This window comes from Tachysurus fulvidraco, chromosome 15, assembly GCF_022655615.1.
Source record: "Tachysurus fulvidraco isolate hzauxx_2018 chromosome 15, HZAU_PFXX_2.0, whole genome shotgun sequence".
Lineage (NCBI taxonomy): Eukaryota > Metazoa > Chordata > Actinopteri > Siluriformes > Bagridae > Tachysurus > Tachysurus fulvidraco.
Genome location: NC_062532.1, coordinates 4,740,645 through 4,767,638, shown reverse-complemented (window position 1 = coordinate 4,767,638; position 26,994 = coordinate 4,740,645). Strand labels below are relative to the sequence as shown.

The 26,994-nt window shown below is 37.4% G+C and overlaps 4 gene segments (V, D, J or C); all 4 read left to right on the top strand.

Annotated features, from left to right (window-relative positions):
* LOC125138666 overlaps positions 1–26,994 on the top strand; it is a 52,198-nt gene that overhangs the window by 7,585 nt on the left and 17,619 nt on the right.
* LOC125138671 lies at positions 130–1,141 on the top strand. The segment is given in 2 exon segments: positions 130–333; positions 411–1,141. Coding segments are annotated over 2 exon segments (423 nt in total).
* The window catches only part of LOC125138692, a 36,993-nt gene continuing 11,633 nt past the window's right edge, over positions 1,635–26,994 (top strand). The window contains 1 exon segment of the V gene segment in view: positions 1,635–1,771. Coding sequence covers positions 1,732–1,771 — 40 coding nt within the window.
* On the top strand, positions 13,219–14,267 carry LOC113646020. The segment is given in 2 exon segments: positions 13,219–13,445; positions 13,552–14,267. Coding segments are annotated over 2 exon segments (414 nt in total).

The following is a 26,994-nucleotide window of genomic DNA, read 5'->3' as shown; positions in this document are numbered from 1 at the left end:
AATTTGAGGGAACTGGAAATAGATCACTTTTCAATCTGACCTTCACAGGAAGCGTTAATTACATCACAACACGTTCATATCATTATTAATAATAACAACCAGATGAATTATTTCCCACATTAAATTGATATGGAGATGAAACGGGGTGTGAGTGTGATTAACAGCTGCAGAGCTGCACTCAACACAGCCTCTCTGTAATGTTTATGCAAATCTGCATCTCCTCTTGTAATATTAGCAGCGTTCTGATCTAGAGAGGAAACACTTCTCATTAGTCTTCCTTCAACACAAACATGTTTGCTTCAGCTCCACTGCTGCTGCTGGCTCTCGCCCCCTGTGAGTGTTTGGATTGAAGCTTTATTATTTCATCTTTCAGTTCAACATGTCCACCTTTTCTTTTTCTCTTTTTACAGATGTGTTCTGTGCTACTGAGCTCATCCAGCCAGACTCACTGCTTATAAAGCCAGGAGAGACTTTAACCATCACCTGTAAAGTGTCTGGAGCTTCTATCACTGATAGCAGCAGCCACCGAGCAACAGCTTGGATTCGACAACCTGCAGGAAAAGCTTTAGAATGGATCAATTTAATTTATTATGATGGAGATATTCGTCAAAAAGATTCACTTAAAGACAAGTTTGTGGTCTCTCAAGACACTTCCAGTAACTCTGTGACCTTACGGGGACAGAACATGCAGACTGAAGACACAGCTGTGTATTACTGCGCTCGTGATCCACACAGTGACACAACAAGCTGCAGTGCTGCACAACAACCTCATCACAATTCACTTCTTTAAGGAAATAATAACTACATTTTATTGAGTAACTAATCCCTACATTCCAAACACTTCAGACGTTATTTAAAAACTTCTCAAACAATTAGGAATACAATGAATTAAAAATTGTTTGTGAAAATTTAATTAAAAGATAAAATATCTGCAGTGTTTGATATGATGAAGATTTCTGTTAACAGAATGTTTATTTTGTGTTGTTGGAAGGAGTCTCCAGTGTCAGAGCGAGATCAGGGTTAAAGCTGTGACTTTATTTACAGCATGATAAAGTCTTCAGGACAGAAAAGTTTGTACTTTTTCCTCAGTATCAGGACAAGTGTTGAGGGAAGGACTGTTTCTAGCTGTAATAATGAACATGATAACAGGAAATAACATGTTTTTCTGGCCCTAACACAAGATTAAACATATGAATAAATAATAAAAGAAAAGAAAAATTGTGAATGGTGATGAATAAAAGACTTCATGTTGTGATGATAACAGAAACTCTGCTTTGATTCATTGTTGATTATTTTTCTGTAACAAAACCTCCCCAAGTGTTTTATTCCTTACTTTCTGTCACTGAGCTTTACTCCTTCTCAATACAGGAGCAGGAGAAAGCCGTCTGTGTGAAATAAACCATCACCACTTAACCATTCCTACATTTAGGTTTCCTAATGTGTTCCTTAGATGAGTGAGGTGTCTTCTAAAAATGATTCGATTTGGTTCCCTTTCTGATAGAGAAACATTCTGTTGTAGAGATTTACATAGTACCTTATCATCCACTCATCTATCCAGTGAGCAGCGTGTGGTTGTGGGTTGAACATCTCCATAGTGGTCATGGACGCTTCCTATTCAAATAGAGTGGTGTATAAACAGCATGTTCTTGGCTGCTCTAGTTTCCAGTGAGCTCTGTGAGAGATAACACTCCCATACACTTTAAATCTGGGTGAAGCAGAACTCAGAGAAGGATGATTTTAGGACAGTGTATTTTATTGCTACTCATTTCATGTATGTTTATGTTTCTTATGTGAAGATTATAAGCATTATAATCAGTATAAGATAACATTACTGAGTTCTATTCTTCTCTTCCAGATTTTTATGGACAGTCCCTGACTTCCTCTGATTCTGTGGTGAAGAGACCTGGAGATTCGGTCACTCTGTCCTGTACTGTCTATGGATTCTCAATGGGCAGCTACTATATGCACTGGATCCGTCAGAAACCGGGACAAGGACTGGAGTGGATCGGGCGCATTGACACTGGCACTGGCACAATATTCGCTCAGTCTCTACAGGGCCAGTTCTCCATCAATAAAGACACCAATAAAAACTTGCTGTATCTACAAGTGAAGAGTCTGAAAGCTGAAGACACGGCAGTTTATTACTGTGCACGAGAGTCACACTGACACAACAGACTCCAGAGCTGTACAAAAACTTACACAAGCACGTCCCAGAGCTGTACAAAAACTTACACAAGCACGTCCTAGTGAGCTGTAAATATTCCCTCAGCAGGAAGCTGCACCCCAGAGACCTTTATTATAAACAACATCATCTATTCACACTCATCACTCAGATCTTCCTCTTTATAACAATCACTTCTAGCAGTTAATATTTATAATAATAATCCGCATTATGTATCACATGTACATTATGGTGTATTTCTGTATTTGAATGGAGGTAAATCAATGATTGTGATGACTAGTTGGGACTATATACTGTACTATTCATGCTTTTATTCCTCCTGATTGTGATGCCAGCTGCAGGAACACTACAGGTCGATGGTTCATTTCCTGAATTTAGAAACACAGAGTTTGTTCAGCAGCACAGAATCTGATGAGAGATCAAACTGAAATGTAGATGTTTACTGCAGCATCACTACTACAAACTCCTGGAATTAAAAATCACCTGTAGGGGGCAGCAGCTGCTTGTTATCATGAAGGATTCATAAAACTGTGAAATCTAACAGCTGAAGTGTGTTTATGCAAATTCACCCTGTTATAATACAAATACATCCTCTTGCTCACCCAAAGTTCAGAATCAGACATGTTCATATTCCGGTTCTTTAAATGACTCTGTAAATAAACTGCAGCTCATTTTCCCCGTCTGCGTCTGCAGGTTTTATGTGTTCAGGAGTCCAGAAGAGAACAAATGTCTATGCTCTTATTAATAGAGAACAAAACTACTGGAATTAGAGGTGTAAGGACATATATACTGTAACTAATCATATAATCATTCAGTATCACGAGACAATAATCAGGGTAATGTATTCAGTCACTCGGTCATCATTAGGAAGTGTTTTATTGGGTCAGAGTGCAGGCTCCAGAGTCCATCCCAGGAACACTGAGCGTACATTCTGGTCATGTTACACATTCACACACTCATTCACACCGAGGGGCAATTTAGAGAAGACGAGTCACCTGCTTCACTCTGATTCGATTTCTTGAAGCAGATTATTTTATACTTTTGATTAAGAAAGAAGAAGAAGAATAAAGAATAGTTTCAGCATCTAGCTGTTGTGATATTAGATTTCAGCTTTCTCTTCTGCTCACTAGAGATTACAAATCTTCTTTAGGATTTAAAAACACCTGATCTAGAATCTTCTCAGCTCTTTCTCTCTGGATTCGTCAGATAAAGCCTCTAGAGGGTTTCAGCCTATACCAGAATGAACGTCATGTTCGGTTACACTGTTTGTTTACAATGTTCAGTGTAGTTCAGGAAAGCGTTAATTACTTCACAACACATTCATATCATTATTAATAATAACAACAAACAGCTGAATTATTTTCCACATTAAATTGATATGGAGATGAAATGGGGTGTGAGTGTGATTAAGCAATGCTACAAAATTAACACAGCAATGTTTTGTCTGAAACACATGATGTTTTTATATCTCTAGTGGGTGTGTCATGCAAACCAAATCCTGTGTTTGAACCATTTATGCTGAAACATTCAGCCCAACAACATAGCAGCAGTTTGTGTTCATTTACAGCAGCAGGAATCATTTTAATTCTTTGAGATGGGACTAGGCAGAGTTTTGTGTTACTTTACTCTAGCAATCTTCATTCAATGTTAGTATTATTTATTACATAATTTAAAAAATATTTTAAAGTAATTTTTAATGTTAATTCCTACCTTTAAATATTCCTCTATTTCAGATTCCTGCAGTCAGACACTGATCGAGTCTGAATCAGTGATCATCAAACCTGATCAGTCTCATAAACTGACCTGCACATCGTCTGGATTAGACATTCTTTACTATGGTATGGTTTGGATCAGACAGGCACCTGGAAAAGGACTGGAATGGGTTGCATATATCTCCTGGGAAAGTAATGATATATATTACTCCAGCACTGTTAAGGGCCACTTCACAATCTCCAGAGACAACCATAAGAAGCAGGTGTATCTGCAGATGAACAGCATGAGGACAGAAGACACTGCAGTTTATTATTGCGCCCGTCACGCACAGTGATACTTCCTCTTAGACATCAGTACAAAAACACTGAAACTTACTGCAGTCACATGACAAACACACATTTTCAGATTTATGGAGGTGAAAGGACTAGAAATTTTACAGTGACTTTTACATGTTCCCACTTGCTCACTTTTACTGGACTGTTCTGGACATTGTCACTGATGTTGAATTCATTTCTGAATAAATGCAAGTATTCCTTGACTTTGAAATAAGCTCCACTCAGTATAAAAGTTTTCCTTTCATGCTGTTTTTTAGGTTTTTATTTACGTCTTTTAAGCCCGACTATTACTAGTACATGGACATCAGAGACAGCGGTGTTCATGTATACAACTGCCAGAAGTGAATAAAATACAGAAATCATGCAATAATTAACCTGCACACTGATGTGCTGGATAAGCTTTGCGACCTCGGCTTGCTGCGGAGACCAGGCCTCCGGTCCTCGGCGTCACCTGATTTTGGAGACCTCAGCCGGCCGTCTTTCCCGTCCATTCTATTTTCCAATGTTTGCTCCCTGGACAATAAACTGGACTACATCTGACTCGAACGCACTACACAGCAAATGTTTAGAAACTGCTGTGTCTTTGTTTTCACAGAGACGTAGCTCAGCGACAGAGTCATGGACACTGCCATTCAGCTAGACGGGCTCACCTCATTTCGAGCTGACAGAAATGCAGCTCTGTACGATAAGTCTCGCAGTGGAGGTGTGTGTGTTTACATCAAGATGGAATGGGGCAAAAAGTACGTGTTAGATTCTAGTTACTGCTCATCGCTAGTGGAGTTTGTGACTGTTAGATGCAGGCCATTTTATTTACCACGGGACTTCACAGCGGTTTTTGTTGTCGGAGTGTACATATTTAACTACAATATTCTGTGTATTTTAGAAATTCTAAAGTTATACTCACTTTTTGTGGTTTTATATTTGATTTAAATACAAATGCTGATCAGAAAAGTTCATGTATTTATGTAAATCTCAGTGCAAGAAAAATTCTAATTCAAACCCAAGCAGCAGGAGTGTTAGGGAGCGTTAACTAATACTACAAACAGAACAGTTAGTGACCTGACAATGTGACACTTACAGAAATAGATTTCTTATCTGTTCCTCTGTGGATGTTTTTATATCTCTAGTGGGTGTGTCATGCAAACCAAATCCTGTGTTTGAACCATTTATGCTGAAACATTCAGCCCAACAACATAGCAGCAGTTTGTGTTCATTTACAGCAGCAGGAATCATTTTAATTCTTTGAGATGGGACTAGGCAGAGTTTTGTGTTACTTTACTCTAGCAATCTTCATTCAATGTTAGTATTATTATTTATTTCATATAGAGACACGATTTAACATTTTTCTATTTTTCTTCTTTTTTTACTTTAACAGCTATCTTTGTGTGTTCTTGCAGATTCCTGCAGTCAGACACTGATCGAGTCTGATCCAGTGATCATCAAACCTGATCAGTCTCATAAACTGACCTGCACAGCCTCTGGATTAGACATTAGTAGCCATTACTTGGCTTGGATCAGACAGGCGCCTGGAAAAGGGCTGGAATGGCTTGCAAGCATCTACAGTGGCAGTAGTTACATATATTACTCCAGTGCTGTTAAGGGCCGCTTCACCATCTCCAGAGACGACAGTAAGAAGCAGGTGTATCTGCAGATGAACAGCATGAGGACAGAAGACACTGCAGTTTATTACTGCGCCCGTAGCACACAGTGATACTTCCCCTTAGACATCAGTACAAAAACACAGACTTACTACAGTCACATCACAAACCCACATTTCCAGATTCTTGGAGGTGAAATAAATTTTTACTGGACTGTTGTGAACATTGTCTGGACATTTATACTGATAAAAGATTATTAATTTACTTCTCAACATATTTGCAGTCATGTGAAAAAGAAAGTGCACCCTCTTGAATTTTGGGTTTAACTCATATGAAGCAAGGTAAATATTTATAAGCAACTAAAACGTGTTATAGTGACTTCTAAATATTTTAACCTAAGTTGAAATTAACGGTACTGGAATTAAGGTTACGCTTATTTGGTCTGTTCGTCCGGCGAACAGGCCGCGTACCTTTATTAATTCTATGAAGGCGGTATCTTCCCAGCCAAGAAAGATTCGCTTTCCTTTTAATGTATACCGTAATTTAAATTAAATTAACTCAATAGAGCATGTAGTTCAGACCAGATATTGCAGGTACCTTAATTTGTGAGCGATACTCAGAGACAATCACTTATTTGGCACAAAAATATGCCATTTAATGAATGAGACAAACACAACATAAACTACACAAACAAACAAAAGAAATAGGGAAAACGAAGATTAAAATAAAATAAAACAAAAGAAATTAAAATTGGGGAAAGGGAGGAAGAGACTGGAAAGAAGAAATTAGAGAAAGGAAGGAAAGGAATGGCAAGCCTAAACTTCAAAATTAATCACACCCTAACTGGGAAATCGTCACAGAAACTTAAATTCACCTTAAGATTCAATGAAAGATTCCTACTTAAAATTACACATCTAAATTGATTGGTAGAGGAAACGGTTACTTGCAATGAATGTCAGAGTGTCTGGAGCCTACACAAAGACCAGATAACCCCATGCAGCTTCCCCGATTGAACTCACACACACACACACACACACACACACACACACACACACACACACACACACACACACACACACACAAAACACAATGAGACATTCCTTTTACTAATAAAACCTGAAGATAAGGTACTCTAAGGTTCTCATTCTTATAACCCTTTTTGTAATGTGTCTTCTTTTAAGGAAGGCTTGCCTGACTCAAAATTATTTGCTCCTTAATTTCCTGAGGGTATAGCCCTCAATAAAATCGTAAAACTGAGTGGTCATCGGTTAATTGAGGAGTAGATGTTGAAATTTAGGGTGCCTGGGACATGAAATCTAAAATGACCGGTACCAGACACTACACACATATATATTTAAGATATAATAAAAAGTAGTATAAAATAATAAAACTAGTCTTTAGCAGGTCTTCAAATTAGATAATAAAATCTCAGATGAACAAGAACACATGGCATTTTACACCATTTCATTATTTATTTAACAAAAATGAAGCTAATATGGAGAAGCCAGGTGTTGCTAATAAAATGCCATTGAATAATTGATCACTAGCAAATGTGACTTATAATATCTCTATACTGTAAAAACTGAAGTTTTGTCAGTTTCCTTTTCTGGAGCATTCAGGTGTGTGTTAAAATAACAGCAAGAATGAAGGACGTCAGCAGTTATCTTAGAGAATCTGTCCATCAATCTGGAAAGTGTTATAAGGTCATTTTTAAAGAATTTGAATTACTATAGAATTCAATACTGTGTACTTTCTATTTAACATGAACATTACATCACACAAACAAGTGTTTTATGTCTTGTGTAATATGCTTATTAGCATGAACTACTTATCATTCGTAAATACAAACAATTCAAAAAGAAAAACTCCAATCATTCCTTATGTTCAAGATGTTTATAAAATAGTTGACTTTATAAACCAACAGATACTCCATCAGATGAATCTCCTGCTCATGATTTAAATACGTTTCAGATACATTCTCCTCCCATCATCAGCAGATAAACAAATCCAAGTGTCAGAGCTGGATCTCACTCTATTTATATGATGTGATGGTGTCTGTTAAACTTTGGAGAACAGAGAAGACTCCAGTCCAAACAACACACACCATGTTCTCTACATCTCTACTGCTCCTGCTGGCAGCTGCTTCTTGTGAGTGCTTTATCAAATTCATTCATTTACTAGATGAAGAATAAAGGTGCAGCATATATTGTGTGAGATATCACCATGTGTTTTCCTCCACAGATGTGCATGGTGAGGAACTGACTCAGCCTGCTTCCATGACAGTCCAGCCAGGCCAGAGTCTCTCCATCCAGTGCAAGGTTTCATATTCAGTTACGAGCTATGAAACACATTGGATTCGACAACCTGCAGGAAAAACTCTGGAGTACATTGGACACATCAACACTGGTGGGAGCACAGACTACAGTGAGAAACTGAAAAATAAGTTCAGCATCTCCAGAGACACTTCTACTAACACAATAACAATTGGAGGACAGAACATGCAGACTGAAGACACAGCTGTGTATTACTGCGCTCGTCTCACACAGTGAGACAGAATAGTGGATTCCTCTTACAAAAACCTTATGAGACATGTTACAGACATCCTCTCAGTGTAACTAATAAATCATCTCAGTCACACTTTCACTTTCTTCCACTGGAATGAAGTCAGAATCGTTTGCAGCATTTTAAAATACAGTCACACAAAGTCATTTTTAAATAAAAAAGAATTATTATAACATTATTGAAAGAGTCTTCATTCTGAACCATTATTAATCCCTTCATTTTACAGGATTTTAACCAGCAGTTGGAATCAGTGTTTAATGAGTGGATTCAGGAATAATACAGCATGTTTCCAGCAGTGTGTTGTGTTTAACACACAGTCTGTTCTCATAGTCTGAGCTTCAATAACTGAAACAACTGAAGGAGGCAGCAGAGCTCAACAAATAAAGTGAAAAAAAGTGAATCCACAAACTGTATTCTGTATGAGACTCATTCAGTATCAGTCATTATCAGACAAATATCTACATTTTCTCTTCTTTTTCACTCTTTCCATATTGTGTGATTAGTTATTTGGGTTGTTAAACACAGGTTGGACAAATAAAAACACTATAATTTATGTAACTACATCCTCCTGTGGTTGTGAGGTTTCTCAGTAACATGACAAGATGTATTTTATAATGCTGTTATAATGTAAGGTTCTAAATTAAACAGAATGATAAATGAATAGAAATAAAGTTTGCTGTGTTTTCTTATTATAAATTCACCTGAAAACACCTGAAAGTGTATAAATTTACTCAATAACACCTGCCTTAAGCTTCTTATTGGTTCAAACAAGCTGCAGTGATAGATATCTCTAAAAATACAGACATGTTTAAAAGATGAGGAAGTTTTCTCATTTATATTTATGTATATAAGAATCCATCCCATTTTGACCCTAAGATAAGGAGTGTCTCTATGCAAATGTCCTCCTCTGTTATAGATTTAAGCAACAAAGACCAAGAGCTTTTACTTCTTCTGCTCCAACACACACCATGATCTCTACATCCCTACTGCTGCTGCTGCTGGCAGCCGTACACTGTAAGGGTTTTTACATTTGACATGTAATACAGTTTTGGTTCCTTAAAGCTTTTTGCTTTTACATCATTAAAATAACTTTTCTTTAACAGGTGTTCACAGTGTTGAGCTGATCCAGACCGGATCCACAGTATTAACTCCTGGTCAGTCACTGACTCTGACCTGTAAAGTGTCTGGATATTCATTAACTGATGGCAGCTATTGTACAGACTGGATACGACAACCTGCAGGAAAAACTCTGGAATGGATCGGAGGTATATGTGGGGATGGTAACACTTACTACAGTGAGAAACTGAAAAGCAGGTTTCAGGCTTCCAGAGACACGTCCAGCAGCACAGTGACATTAACAGGACAGAACATGCAGACTGAAGACACAGCTGTGTATTACTGCGCTCGGCGACCACAGTGAGAGGAATAAACAACATCCCTGTACAAAAACTCCTCATTCAGTGTTCACAGTAACAAGACACAAGACACAACACTGATCTGTCCAAATCTCAGAAAGTGTTAAATAAATAAATAAATAAATAATCCACAAATGAGAACAAAGAGATTATAGTTAGTTCATTTTTTCATTGTAATTTTAAACCATAATACAAAATTATTAATGTTAATGCACATGATTAAAAACTGTAATAATAATATCACTAACAAGACCTTATGATAATGTAGGTTGAAGGATTAGTTGCAGTTCCTCTCTGTTACATCATCATGACTCCCACATGTTTTCTGTTATGACGTCATGATGCAAATCCAGACTGCTGTGTGTCCATGCAGTATTTATGTGCAGCTGAGCTGAGTGGAGAGATCGAGTCTCATCAACACTCACCATGAAGATCCTGGATTCATGGATTATGGTGGAGATTCAGATTAATTTGAGGGAATCTGGAAATAGATCAGTTTGACCGTTACAGGAAGCGTTAATTACATCACAACACGTTCATATCATTATTAATAATAACAAACAGCTGAATTATTTTCCACATTAAATTGATATGGAGATGAAACGGGGTGTGAGTGTGATTAACAGCTGCAGAGCTGCACTCAACACAGCCTCTCTGTAATGTTTATGCAAATCTGCATCTCCTCTTGTAATATTAGCAGCGTTCTGATCTAGAGAGGAAACACTTCTCATTAGTCTTCCTTCAACACAAACATGTTTGCTTCAGCTCCACTGCTGCTGCTGGCTCTCGCCCCCTGTGAGTGTTTGGATTGAAGCTTTATTATTTCATCTGATCCTTTCAGTTCGACATGTCCACCTTTTCTTTTTCTCTTTTTACAGATGTGTTCTGTGCTACTGAGCTCATCCAGCCAGACTCACTGCTTATAAAGCCAGGAGAGACTTTAACCATCACCTGTAAAGTGTCTGGAGCTTCTATCACTGATAGCAGCAGCCACCGAGCAACAGCTTGGATTCGACAACCTCTTTTTCATTTATTGTCAAGTCATTTTCACAAGATCTGCAGGTGGCGCTACAGCTTTACAAATATCCTGTAACATTGTAGGTTTCATTAAAGTACAACATATTCTCATATCCTCAGTCACAACTAGACACTCCACAATTTCTAAGTCTTTCTGTGAGACATTGAACACTGAGACTGTCTCTTAGTCATAATTTCCTGAAAGAAACAACAAGGGAAATAAATAACATTAACTGAATATTCACTAATATTACTAATGTGACCAACGTGTATTGAAAGCATCCATTTTACAAAATTATCACAACAACAACTGTAACTAAACAAATTCACCATATTTTTCTTTATTTAAGAAACACATTGTCACTGTTCACAGATTTCTGCTGTATGAAAAGAAAAGTGATCAGAATAATCAGTGCCACTGATTATTGGAAAATGAAACCAGATATTTACATACTGTACACTTCAGAAAAAACACACAAAAAACATTTATTTCTTTACTGTCATACATTAAATCAGAGTAAACTTTTTCCGTTTTAAATCAATAAACATTAACATATTTTTTGCATTTTTTAAATGTCAGAATCGAGCGAGGGAGAATTTTCATGTATTTTTATCACTTTCATCAAAGTCAGAAGTATACATACACTAAGTTTATCATGCCTTTAAACAAAAAAGAAAAAAAATCCAGATGATTCCATGCTGAGCTTAAGAAGCTTCTGATAGGTAAATTGATTCCATTTGAGTTAATTGGTGGCACACCTGTGGATGCATATAAAGGCACACCTCAAACACAGAGCCTCTTTCTTTGACATCATGGGAAAATCAAGAGAAATCCACCAAGACATCAGAAAAAGTATTCTTGCCCTCCAAAAGTGTGGCTCATCCTTAGGTGCAATTTCCAGATGCCTGAAGGTCCCACGTTCATCCGTTCAGACAATAATACACGGGAACATGGGAATGTACAACTATCATACAGCTCAGGAAGGAGAGAGATTCTGAGTCCCAGAGAAGGACGTTTTTTGGTGCAAAATGTGCGAATCAACCCCAGGACAACAGCAAAAGATCTTGTGAAGCTGCTGGCTGAAACTGGTAAGACCGTGTCATTATCCACAGTAAAACAAATACTGTATCGCCATGAGCTGAAAGGTTACTCTGGGAGGAGAAAGCCATTACTTCAAAACCACCATAAAAAAGCCAGACCACAGTTCGCAGCTGCACATGGGGGAAAAAAATCTTAATTTCTGGAGACATGCCCTGTGTTCTGATGAAACAAAAATGTAACTGTTCGGCCATAATGATAAACGGTATATTTGGAGGGAAAAGGGCGAAGTTTTGAAGCCTCAGAACACCATCCCAACTGTGAAGTATGCGGGTGGTAGTATAATGTTGTGGGGCTGCTTTGCTGCATAAGGGACTGGTGCACTTTACAAAATAGATGGCATCATGAGAAAAGAAAATTATGTGGATATATTAAAGAAACATCTGAAGAAATCAGCCAGGAAGTTAAAGCTTGGGCGCAAATGCGTCTTAGAAAAAGTGGACAATGACCCCAAGCATACTTCCAAATTAGTTACAAAGTGGCTTAAGGACAACAAAGTCAAGGTATTGGAGTGTTCATCACAAAGCCCTGATCTCAATCCCATAGAAAAGTTGTGGGCGGCACTGAAAAGCCGAGAGCGAGCAAGAAGGCCTACAAACCTGATCAGGTTACACCAGTTCTGTCAAGAAGAGTGGGCCAAAATTCCAGCAAACTATTGTAGAAAGCTTGTGGAAGGAAACCCAAAACTTTTGGCCCAAGTGAAACAGTTTCAGGCAATTCTACCAAACACTAAGGAAGTGTATGTATACTTCTGACTTTGATGAAAGTGATAATAAAAATACATAAAAATTCTCCCTCGCTCGATTCTGACATTTAACAAATGCAAAAAGTATGTTTATGTTTTTTATTTAAAACATGAAAAGTTTACTCTGATTTAATGTATGACAGTAAAAAAAATAAAAGTTTGTGTTTTTTTCTGAAGTGTATGTAAATATCTGGTTTCATCTGTATCTTCAGTTTTGTAGCAGTAACGTCATGTCACAGTAGAACCAAATGATGCAGAATTACACAATTTCATGGGTTTTGTTTTTACTTTATACAATAAATTATCAGCACCTTTATCCACCACCTCTACAGTTCCTGACATCACACCACCTCGTCCTTTATTATTGTCCTATAACAACACACATGTGTTTTACTCCTTACTGAATATGCTGATATAAAGACTATGTTCACTTCACATACATTTACTTGAGAATATCTCTTATTGTTCAAATATAGATTAGAGATGTTTCTGAGATGAGGAGGTTTTTACATCTAGAGAAATCCATGTTTCACATGAAAAATTAGTTTCTAAAAAAAAGAAAAAAACAGAATGTTGTTCTGGATGTTACAGTTGATCCACAGTGATGGACTAAAAAGAAGACCAGCATAACAATATGCAAATGAATATGTAAAATGTTCCCCTTACAGCTACATATAGAGAAATATCAGCCACGGTCACTGTGGGCTCTGGAGAGTTTAGCACTGCTTTTAGTTATACGATGTTCCTTCCAGTTCTGCTGCTGCTGGCAGCTTCATCCTGTGAGTTTCACTTCACTAATGATCTCAGAGCTGCTAGTAAATTCCTGCAGTTATAACCTACTGTACATAGATTTTTGACTGGAATTGTGACATGTCTTTTTTTCAGATGTGGAATGTGCAGTAGAGCTCACTCAGGACACCTCAGTGATGTTAAAGCCTGGAGATTCTTTAATCCTCAGCTGTAAAGTATCCGGTTACTCGGTTACTGATGGCAGCTACGCCACAGCTTGGATTCGACATCCTGCAGGGAAAACTCTGGAATGGATAAACCACATTTGGGGGGATGGAAGTATAGGTAAAAAAGAGTCTCTAAAAAGCAAGTTCAGTATTTCTAAAGATGCCTCCAGCAGCACGGTGACACTGAGAGGACAGAACATGCAGACTGAAGACACAGCTGTGTATTACTGCGCTCGTTATCCACACAGTGACACAACAAGCTGCAGTGCTGCACAAAAACCTCATCACAATTCACTTCTTTAATTAAATAATAACTACATTTTACTGAGTCACATTCCAAACACTTCCTACATCAATTAAAAAGGCTCTCAAACATTTTGGAATATAATGAATTACAAATTGAATGTGAACATTTAATTAGAAGATAAACTATCTGGAGTGTTTGATATGATGAAGATTTCTGTAAAGAGAATGTTTATTTTGTGTTGTTGGAAGGAGTCTCCAGTGTCAGAGCGAGATCAGGGTTAAAGCTGTGACTTTATTTACAGCATGAGAAAGTCTTCAGGACAGAAAAGTTTGTACTTTTTCCTCAGTATCAGGACAAATGTTGAGGGAAGGACTGTTTCTAGCTGTAATAATGAACATGATAACAGGAAATAACTTGTTTTTCTGGCCCTAATACAAGATTAAACATAACAATGAATAAATAAAAAAAGAAAAGATTTGTAAATGGTGCTGAATAAATGACTTCATGTTGTGATGATAACAGAAATTCTGCTTTGATTCATTTTTTTATTATTTTTCTGTAACAAAACCTTCCCAAGTGTTTTATTCCTTACTTTCTGTCACTGAGCTTTACTGTTTCTCAATACAGGAGCAGGAGAAAGCCGTCTGTGTGAAATAAACCATCACCACGTAAACATTTCTACATTTAGGTTTCCTAATGTGTTCCTTAGATGAGTGAGGTGTCTTCTAAAAATGATTCGGTTTGGTTCGCTTTCTGATAGAGAAACATTCTGTTGTAGAGATTTACATAGTACCTTATCATCCACTCATCTATCCAGTGAGCAGCGTGTGGTTGTGGGTTGAACACCTCCATAGTGGTCATGGACGCTCCATATTCAAATAGAGTGGTTTATAAACAGCATGTTTTTGGCTGCTCTAGTTTCCAGTGAGCTCTGTGATAGATAACACAGCTGTACAAAAACTTACACAATGTTGTGAGAATGGTAGGCAGAATGGATTATGAAGGAAAAGAATGTTTAACTTCATGCTCATAAGATGAACCTTATCAATGCTATCCAACTTCACAAACCTGCTCTCATATTCCCATACAAAACAAAAGTGAGATTAAGGCTACAAATACCAGAAAGTGTAGCGCTAAGAGACAAAGACAAAAGGAAGAAAAAAGAAGAGAATAGAAAAAGCAGCAGAAGAAATAACATAAAGAATATGAAGCTTGAGGAATGAAGAAATCAATGGATGAAAAAGGATCAGACTCTGTACCAAGACAGAAATGAAGAATGGATCAATATCAAGAATATTACAGTGATTAAGTTTTCTTTATTTCTTTATATATTTTTTTATTTCTTTGCTTTCAAAATATGTATGCAATAATATTGCTTGTGTGTTAAAAGATACGATGTGCTGAGTATGTTATATGGAGGCTCTCTTGGAAAAAAAAACCTCAACCCTCAGTGCTCAGAAGGAGACCGCTGACAGTAATCTGTAAAGGGAAACCCTAACACTCGTGAGGGAGGGACTTAGATAGTAAGATGATATTGCAAGCTTGTGCTGTTTGAAAGGAATGTATACCTTAAACAATACACCTGGTCACTGACCACAGAGTTACCGGTTTGGGGAAAGAGGAATGGGAAGGAATGTTGGTTTTAAAGTCAATAAGAATTGATATTGAAATATTGAATATTGGTGAAAGGCTTGAAAACGTATAAAAGCTTGTCTTGAATTACATTGTGTGTGCATTCTATTGTAGACAGGCTCAGTGCATGTTATACTCTGTGTGTATTATAGAACAAATGCAAGCTTACACTTGGAGAGTGTTTCTTTGTTTGGTATAATCTTTGCATTTTAATTACTTTTACTTATTCTAATACTGTTTGATTATTTGAAGGAGATTTTATTTGTCATTTTCTTTTATTTTACTTTGCATATATTACACACATTTATCTTTATTACACTACTTTTAATAAAAAACAAGGTCTCCCATTGTGAGGACCCTGAAAAGAAAAGTCTGACTCCTTCCTTTAAAGATTCAAACAATAGATTAGGTAGAAGAACTTGAAGAGAATCCTTTGTTAGAAGGCCGAGTGGACTTCGAAGGACACCTGCGTTCATGGTAAGAACAACTCTGATAGTTGATCTTGTGTTTTCAACACTAACCCGTGCAAACTAGGACACATTCCTTAGTGGGATTGTGGAAGGGTTTCCTACGCAATCTGAAAACATGTGTCAGTAAATTTCTTCAACAAGCATGTCCTCGTGAGCTGTAAATATTCCCTCAGCAGGAATCTGCACCAGAGAGACCTTTCTTATAAACAACATCATCCATTCACACTCAGCACTAAGACCTTCCTCTTTATTCCAATCTCTTCTAGCAGTTATTAATATTTATTACTAATATATTATATAATAGTATATAATTTTCCCCAACTTATGTATTACATTTACATTACATTACATCTTTTTGTATTTGACTGGAGGTAAATAAGCTCTAGGACAATGATTGTGATGACTAGTTGGGACTATATACTGTACTATTCATGCTTTTATTCCTCCTGATTGTGATGCCAGCTGCAGGAACACTACAGGTCAATGGTTCTTTTCCTGAATTTAGAAACACAGAGTCTGTTCAGCAGCACAGAATCTGATGAGAGATCAAACTGAAATGTAGATGTTTACTGCAGCATCACTACTACAAACTCCTGGAATTAAAAATGCCCTTTAGGGGGCAGCAGCTGCTTGTTTTCAAGAAGGATTCATTCACGAAACTATGAAATCTAACAGCTGAAGTGTGTTTATGCAAATTCACCCTGTTATAATACAAAAACATCCTCTTGCTCACCCAAAGTTCAGATTCAGACATGTTCATATTCCGGTTCTTTAAATGATTCTGTAAATAAACTGCAGCTCATTTTCCCCGTCTGCGTCTGCAGGTTTTATGTGTTCAGGAGTCCAGAAGAGAACAAATGTCTGTGCTCTTATTAATAGAGAACAAAACTACTGGAATTAGAGGTGTAAGGATATATATACTGTAACTAATCATATAATCATTCAGTATCACGAGACAATAATCAGGGTAATGTATTCAGTCACTCGGTCATCATTAGGAAGTGTTTTATTGGGTCAGAGTGCAGGCTCCAGAGTCCATCCCAGGAACACTGAGCGTACATTCTGGTCATGTTACACATTCACACACTCATTCACACCGAGGGGCAATTTAGAGAAGACAAGTCAACTGCTTCACTCCTGATTCAATTTCTTGAAGCAGATTATATTAGACTTTTGATTATAAAAGCTTCTGCTCACTAGAGATTACAAATCTTCTTTAGGATTTAAAAACACCTGATCTAGAATCTTCTCAGCTCTTTCTCTCTGGATTCGTCAGATAAAGCCTCTAGAGGGTTTCAGCCTATACCAGAATGAACGTCATGTTCGGTTACACGGTTTGATTATAATGTTCAGTGTAGTTCAGGAAAGTGTTAATTACATCACAACACTTTCATATCATTATTAATAATAACAAACAGCTGAATTATTTTCCACATTAAATTGATATGGAGATGAAACGGGGTGTGAGTGTGATTAACAGCTGCAGAGCTGCACTCAACACAGCAATGTTTTGTCTGAAACACATGATGTTTTTATATCTCTAGTGGGTGTGTCATGCAAACCAAATCCTGTGTTTGAACCATTTATGCTGAAACATTCAGCCCAACAACATAGCAGCAGTTTGTGTTCATTTACAGCAGCAGGAACCATTTTAATTCTTTGAGATGGGACTAGGCAGAGTTTTGTGTTACTTTACTCTAGCAATCTTCATTCAATGTTAGTATTATTTATTACATTATATATATAATACAAATATATATATATATATATATATATATATATATATATATATATATATATATATAAATATTATTTTTTTTTCTTTAAATTTTTTTAATGTTAATTCCTACCTTTGAATATTCCTCTATTTCAGATTCCTGCAGTCAGACACTGATCGAGTCTGATCCAGTGACCATCAAACCTGATCAGTCTCATAAACTGACCTGCACAGCCTCTGGATTTAACTTTGGTGGCTCTTGGATGGCTTGGATAAGACAGGCACCTGGAAAAGGGCTGGAATGGGTTGCAACTATTTCAGATAGCAGTGGTAGCATATATTACTCCAGCGCGGTTAAGGGCCGCTTCACCATCTCCAGAGACAACAGTAAGATGCAGGTGTATCTGCAGATGAACAACATGAGGACAGAAGACACTGCAGTTTATTACTGCGCCCGTGACACACAGTGATACTTCCCCTTAGACATCAGTACAAAAACACAGACTTACTATAGACACATGAAAAGCTCACAGTCTGTTAAAAAAAAGTTACAAAATTTAAACTTACATTTTAAAATTTTTCTTTTCTTTTTTAAAGCTGCTTTGAGAAAATATCTATTGTTAAATGTATTATATAAATAAAGTGAATTGAACTGACAGATGAAGATCTATGGAAGTAGATGTTCACAAATCTAAGAAAAAAATAATATTCATTTCCCTATTAATGGATTTGGTTAAACCAAATGATTTACTATGTTATCTGAATGTGTTCTCTCTTTTAAACCTTTCTGATTAAAATGCTCCAAGTCTGAATTCCTACTTTCTTCATTTTCACTGTTGGTCCATGTGAAAGTTTTGGCAGGCAGAACATTATAATATTTTGTGTTTGCATCTGTAGGGGGCAGCAGCTGCTTGTTTTTGTGAAGGATTCCTGGATTTGCCTGGAGATACCTGGAAATAACCTTGAAGTGGGTGTGGCCTAAAGTAATTATCAGGAATGAAAATATATATAAACTATTCTATGCTCCTGGAAACACCGGAAAAAGCCACAGGTAGAAATGACAGCTTTGTCAGCATTATGTGTGAATGTGGATCTGACCGTTCCTCAAACCAACAAACTAGTAGACATCGCAGTCCCAATACACACTATAATACACACATCCCAGTCCAAATACACACATCCCAGTCCCAATACACACTGTAATACACACAGCACAGTCCCAATACATACTGTAATACACACAGCACAGTCCCAATACACACTGTAATATACACAGCATAGTCCCAATACACACTGTAATACACTCATCATAGTCCAATAAACACTGTAATACACTCATCACAGTCCCAATACACACTTTCATACAAACACCCCAGTGCTTAATACACACTGTAATAAACACACTACAATCCCAATACACACCGAAATACACACATCCCAATCTCAAAATACACAGCCTCTGTTCTAGAAATGTAACTAACACCATCTGAACACAGAAACTGTGACTTTATCGTGTGAGGCTCATTTTAGATGATTGTTGATTGAACATGTTCAGTTCAGTTAATCACAGAGACACGTTAGTGTTTTGTTCATTTCACTCTAAGCCCAATTCTTCTAAGATGAAGAAAGTTAATGTATAAATGAGTAAACCTGAGACTTCAAGATCATGATGATGCATTTCATGCAAATCCTCCACTTGTGTCTCTTACATTAAGGAGGTCTGTGTGAGTGTGTGTGTGTGTGTGTGTAGTGAGGAGGAAGAGAGCAGCTGAGCATTTTACTTCACTTCACTTTTATATCAACAACAATGCTGTCATTATCAGTGTTGCTGCTGCTTTCAGCTGCATTCTGTACGTCTTCGTGTCGGCTTTAGATTTAATTCCTGTTTCGTGAAAATGACTTGATGACTGTTGATAATGTTCTGTCGCTCTTATTCACAGGTGGTGTTGGAGGTGTGGAGCTCACTCAGACAGACTCTGTGCTTGTGAAGCCTGGAGAGTCGTTCTCCATCTCTTGTAAGATCTCAGTGTCGAGTTATTGTATACACTGGATACGGCAACCTGCTGGAAAAGCACTGGAATGGCTCGGATATCTGTGTAGCAGTGATAGCACTAATCTCAAAGACACGATGAAGAGCAAGATTAGTCTCAGCCAGGACAAATCCATCAGCACAGTTTACTTAAGAGGACAAAACTTTCAGGTCGAGGACACGGCTGTGTATTACTGTGCCAGACACACAACACTACAAACTCACTGAAGCCCTGTACAAAAACATCCCTGGTTATTTTCCTCTCTCTGCAGTGCACATGTCCCCAGAGGGGTCTGGTATATATGAGCTAGCAGAGCTAAGACACTTCTGTAGTTCAAAGATATCTACATAAAGTTTCATCTTTGTCTCAACATTAAATTAAATTGTTTTCCTGAACACAAGTGTATACACAGTTAATCCATCACTAATATGACACCAATCTATTCCAAAGCTTTTATGCAGATTGCTGAAGTGGATGATGGTGTAACACAAAATTTAAGCTATTATTATAATTATAATTGTCTGTGTGTTTTTACGCATCTAGAAGTCACAAAATGTTACAAAATTTAAACTTTAATTTAAAATTTTTATTGTATGTTTCTTTCTTTTAGAGCTGCTTTGAGAAAATACCTCTTATGGACCTCCGCCTATATCCATTGTCCAACAAAAAGTGGTACAGCTCCCACATACTTTGACACAGTTTGAGAAAAGGAGAAGTAAAACTGAGAACTATAATTTCTAATAAATGGCACTGGGGTGCAGGTCCCTGCTGAGGGAATATTTACAGCTCAGGAGGATGTGCTGGTATACGTTTCTAAAGTCTGTTGTGTCAGTGTGGTTGTCATGCACAGTTATATCTTTAAATTACAAACTTTAAAATGACCTAAATCAAGGTTTCTGTGTCAGAATGATCAATAAAGTGCATGAAATAATTGTCTCTTTCTTTAAAACCCCTTTAAGCATTGCCCCCCTTTTGCAGCTTTTTCGCCTACATGACCTACCCAACAAAAAGTGGTACAGCTCCCACATACTTTGACACACAGGGGTGAGCCTGGTCTCATTGGAAAGAAGAGATTGATTCTAGGCCTTACTGGCACAAAGTTACAGGGGTTTGAATGCAGGTTTTCATTTCCGCCTGGGTTGTGTTTCTGATAAACTGATTAATCTTATTTTTCTGGAACATGTTAGGGACCAAATAACAACTGAGAGTCAGAGCCACATGTCTTGGCTTTCACCAAAAAAATTCAAGTCAAAAGACCCAAAAATGGATTTTATATGAATATTTTTCTACAGCCCTGGTCGTCTGGTGCAGCGTTTTTGTGTACTTGTTTACTATATAACTTTGAAATAAAAGACTGCAGGCTCAGTCTGAAAGGCCATAAACAAGCCTAGACTCTCTCTCTATCACTCTGGTGTGAAAGCAGGCCTGTAACTTGACACCCTGAGCTGTGAGAGGGACAAAAGGTCAGGGATTACGCAAGAATTCTTCTGCGCATCCAGTTCACGCAGACACAGTCAAAGAACATAAGGCATGTCGCATACCGTTGGAATCGTCTGCTTATTGGCTAAACAGCTGTATAGGTCCAGCCCATTTCATTGCTATTGGAAGGAGTAATTGTCAGTCAAAGGTGGGTTCCCAAAAATGAGGTCATGCCACCATTGGCTTCTCAGCCGTCTATCTCTGCCATACAAGCACCGATTGGCTCAAATGAGGGCTTATTTGATTCGTTAGGACCTGGGCTATAAATATGACGTAGACTTTGAATTTTTGAATATCCCAATTAGGAGTTAGAGCGGCAAAACGAGATGATGGCGCACTTCTGTTTCCAGTTTTCAGAACACTAACGGAATATTTGCGACGCGACCAGAGCGTTTTGGATTAAAAGGCTTACAGATTTCAATTCCTTGGACCTGTGTGGATTTTTGTGGATTATTTGTGTTGGAATATATTACCCCAGTGAAGAAAGAGACGCGTCTAAAGGTAAGGGAAAAACCGGTATAGCGCCACCTAGGTCAGTTTTGTCCAAAAATTTTTTCTAATTGTATGAAGGCTGTGAATCATATTGTGCTTTGTGTGTGGGCTTAAAAAATTATTGAGAGTATAAACTTTACTAGGTAAATAGGTTTTTTCGTGTTTTTGGAGGATTTGATGCTTTAAAGTTGAATTGAAGCTTGTTTCTGGGTCATCCCCTAGTGGTCACTTCTACTCCCGTGCACGGCACAGCGACCCGTAATACACTTCTGCTAATGCAAGGATTTTGTGTTTGTATTTTTTTCCACACCAAACCAAGCCCCTCCATAAGCCCCTCGCCCATAGCCAAAGCCCCGCCCCCAGAATCTCACTCTAAACTGAACTCAAAAGTTGGCAGCGCTGGTTTATGCAAATTCACCTTGTTATAATAGAAATACATTCTCTTCATCACCCAAGTTTCAGATTCAGACATGTTCATATTCAGGTTCTTTAATACAACACCAATCTATTCCAAAGTGTTTGTGCAGCTTGCTGAAGTGGATGTCGGTGTAACTCACAATTTAAGTTTACATTATAATTATAATTGTCTGTGTGTTTATGTGCCTCTAGATGTCAGTCTTTGTAAAGAAACTCTCTCACTTTAAACATTCTAATCGTTCTCCAGCTTCATTTAACTCACCAGACAGATATTTGATTATTGTGATTCTGCAAAACTGCTTCAGATTTAACTACAATAATCTGTGTATTTTAGAAATCTTAGAAGTTATCGTTTAGATCAATTATAGCATTAACATTGTGAGAATATTAATATTGTAAGATGTTTACAACTTCAAAGACAGCGTTCCAAATAAAAAAAATCTTGTTGAAAGTTGAGTTTATAAACCCACACATCCTCCATCAGATGAATCTCCTCCTCATGATTTAAATACATTTCAGATACATTCTCCTCCCATCATCAGCAGATAAACAAATCCAATTGATATTGAATTAATGAATTTTGGTGAAAGGCTTGGAAACGTATAAAAGTTTGTTTTGAATTACATTGTGTGTGCATTCTATTGTAGACAGGCTCAGTGCATGTTATACTCTGTGTGCATCATAGAACGAATGCAAGCTTACACTTGGAGAGTGTTTCTTTGTTTGGTATAATCTTTGCATTTTAATTACTTTTACTTATTTTAATACTGTTTGATTATTTGAATGAGATTTTATTTGTAATTTTCTTTTATTTTACTTTGCATATATCACACACATTTATCTTTATTACACTACTTTTAATAAAAAACAAGGTCTCCCATTGTGAGGACCCTGAAAAGACAAAGTCTGACTCCTTCATTTAAACATTCACACAATAGATTAGGTAGAAGAACTTTAAGAGAATCCTTTGTTAGTAGACCGAGTGGACTTCGAAGGACACCTGCATTCATGGTAAGACCAACTCTGATAGTTGATCTTGTGTTTTCAACACTAACCCGTGCAAACTAGGACACATTCCTTAGTGGGATTGTGGAAGGGTTTCCTATGCAAAAAAAACGTGTCACTAAATTACTTCAACAAGCATGTCCTCATGATCTATAAATACTCCCTCAGCAGGAACCTTTTATTAGAAAGAGACGTTTATTAGAAACATCATCATCCATTCACACTCAGCACTCAGATCCTCTTTATTTCAATCTCTTCTAGCAGTTATTGATATTTATAATATTCCCCAACTTAAGTATCACAGTTACATTATGATGTCTTCACGTATTTGACTGGAGGTAAATCAGCTCTAGGACAATGATTATGATGACTAGTTGGGACTATATACTGTACTATTCATGCTTTTATTCCTCCTGTGATGCCAGCTGCAGGAACACTACAGGTCGATGGTTCATTTCCTGAATTTAGAAACACAGAGTCTGTTCAGCAGCACAGAATCTGATGAGAGATCAAACTGAAATGTAGATGTTTACTGCAGCATCACTACTACAAACTCCTGGAATTAAAAATCACCTGTAGGGGGCAGCAGCTGCTTGTTTTTAAGAAGGATTCATGAAACTATGAAATCTAACAGCTGAAGTGTGTTTATGCAAATTCACCTTGTTATAATACAAAAACATCCTCTTGCTCACCCAAAGTTCAGATTCAGACATGTTCATATTCCGGTTCTTTAAATGACTCTGAAATAAACTGCAGCTCATTTTCCCCGTCTGCGTCTGCAGGTTTTATGTGTTCAGGAGTCCAGAAGAGAACAAATGTCTGTGCTCTTATTAATAGAGAACAAAACTACTGGAATTAGAGGTGTAAGGATATATATACTGTAACTAATCATATAATCATTCAGTGTCACGAGACAATAATCAGGGTAATGTATTCAGTCACTCGGTCATCATTAGGAAGTGTTTTATTGGGTCAGAGTGCAGGCTCCAGAGTCCATCCCAGGAACACTGAGCGTACATTCTGGTCATGTTACACATTCACACACTCATTCACACCGAGGGGCAATTTAGAGAAGACGAGTCACCTGCTTCACTCCTGATTCCATTTCTTGAAGCAGATTATTTTAGACTTTTGATTAAGAAAGAAGAAGAAGAATAAAGAATAGTTTAAACATCTAGCTGTTGTGATATTAGGTTTCAGCTTTCTCTTCTGCTCACTAGAGATTACAAATCTTCTTTAGGATTTAAAAACACCTGATCTAGAATCTTCTCACCTCTTTCTCTCTGGATTCGTCAGATAAAGCCTCTAGAGGGTTTCAGCCTATACCAGAATGAACGTCATGTTCGGTTACACGGTTTGTTTATAATGTTCAGTGTAGTTCAGGAAAGTGTTAATTACATCACAACACATTCATATCATTATTAATAATAATAAACAGCTGAATTATTTTCCACATTAAATTGATATGGAGATGAAACGGGGTGTGAGTGTGATTAACAGCTGCAGAGCTGCACTCAACACAGCAATGTTTTGTCTGAAACACATGATGTTTTTATATCTCTAGTGGGTGTGTCATGCAAACCAAATCCTGTGTTTGAACCATTTATGCTGAAACATTCAGCCCAACAACATAGCAGCAGTTTGTGTTCATTTACAGCAGCAGGAATCATTTTAATTCTTTGAGATGGGACAAGACAGATTTTTGTGTTACTTTACTCTAGCAATCTTCATTCAATGTTAGTATTATTTATTAAATGATTAAAATATATACATATATTTTTATTCTTTTTTTTAACATTAATTTCTACCTTTGAATATTCTTCTATTTCAGATTCATGCAGTCAGACACTGATCGAGTCTGATCCAGTAATAATCAAACCTGATCAGTCTCATAAACTGATCTGCACGGCATCTGGATTTAACTTTGGTGACTACTGGATGGCTTGGATAAGACAGGCGCCTGGAAAAGTGCTGGAATGGGTTGCAACTATCTCATATAGCAGTAGTTACATATATTACTCCAGCACTGTTAAGGGCCGCTTCACCATCTCCAGAGACAACAGTAAGATGCAGGTGTATCTGCAGATGAACAGCATGAGGACAGAAGACACTGCAGTTTATTACTGCGCCCGTGAACCACAGTGATACTTCCCCTTAGACATCAGTACAAAAACACACTTACTATAGACACATGAAAAGCTCACAGTCTGTTACAAAAAAAAGTTACAAAATTTAAACTTTAATTTAAAAAATTTCATTGTATATTTCTTTTCTTTTTTAAAAGCTGCTTTGAGAAAATATCCATTGTTAAATTGTGCTTGTTCTTGTGAAGGATTCCTGGATATACCTGGAGATACCTGGAAATAACCTTGAAGTGGGCGTGGCCTAAAGTAATTATGAGGAATTAAAATATACATAAACTATTATATGCTCCTGGAAACACTGGAAAAATTCCCAGGTAGAAATAACAGCTCTGTCAGCATTATGTGTGAATGTGGATCTGACTGTTCCTCAAACCAAAAAAAGTAATAGACATCCCAGTCCCAATACACACTGTAATACACACATCCCAGTCCCAATACACACTGTAATACACACATCCCAGTCCCAATACACACTGTAATACACACATCCCAGTCCCAATACACACTGTAATACACACATCCCAGTCCTAATACACACTGTAATACACACATCCCAGTCTCAATACACACTGTAATACACACATTCCAGTCCTAATACACACTGTAATACACACATCCCAGTCCCAATACACACTGTAATACACACATTCCAGTCCTAATACACACTGTAATACACACATCCCAGTCCCAATACACACTGTAATACACACATCCCAGTCCCAATACACACTGTAATACACACATCCCAGTCCCAATACACACTGTAATACACACATCCCAGTCCCAATACACACTGTAATACACACATCCCAGTCCCAATACACACTGTAATACACACATCCCAGTCCCAATACACACTGTAATACACACATCCCAGTCCCAATACACACTGCAATACACACATCCCGATTCACACTGTAATAAAGACACCAGAATCCCAATAAACACTATAATACACACATCATTCTAGCAATACACACAATAACACACCCCCCCATCCCAGTTCACACTGTAACACACACACCACAGTATAAAACACACTGTCCTAATACACACTGTAACACACACATCCCAGTCCCAATGCACAGTCTAATACACACACCACAGTCCCAATACACACTTTCATACAAACACCCCAGTGCTAATACTGTCAGGATCCATCCAGACTGTTTATGTTCTATGTTCACGTGTCTGCCCGCCCTTGTCTCTTCCTCCCTGTCTCTGCACACCTGTTCCTCATGGTTTAATTCTCATCATGTCTATTTATCTGTGCCGTGTTGCTTATGGCAGTGCGGAATCCTTGCTGTCATCTGTCATCCCGTGTCTAGTCGTGTCATGTCTGATATCGTCTTTGTCCTTGTCCCTGTTTTGTGTTTTTTAGATAATAAACCCTTTTATTTTAGCTATCCTGCATTTGGGTCTGTTTTTAACACCGTGTCCCTGACAAATACACACTGTAATAAACACACTACAATCCCAAAACACACTGTAATACACACATCCCTGTCTCAATACATACTGTAATACACACATACAAATACACATCGAAATACACACATCCAGGTCTCAAAATACACAGCCTATATTCTAGAAATGTATCGTGTAAGGCTCATTTTAGATGCTTGTTGATCGAACATGTTTAGTTCAGTTAATGTTAGTGTTTTGTTCATTTCACTCTAAGACCAATTCTTCTAAGAGGAAGAACGTTAATGTATAAATGAGTAAACCTGAGACTTCAA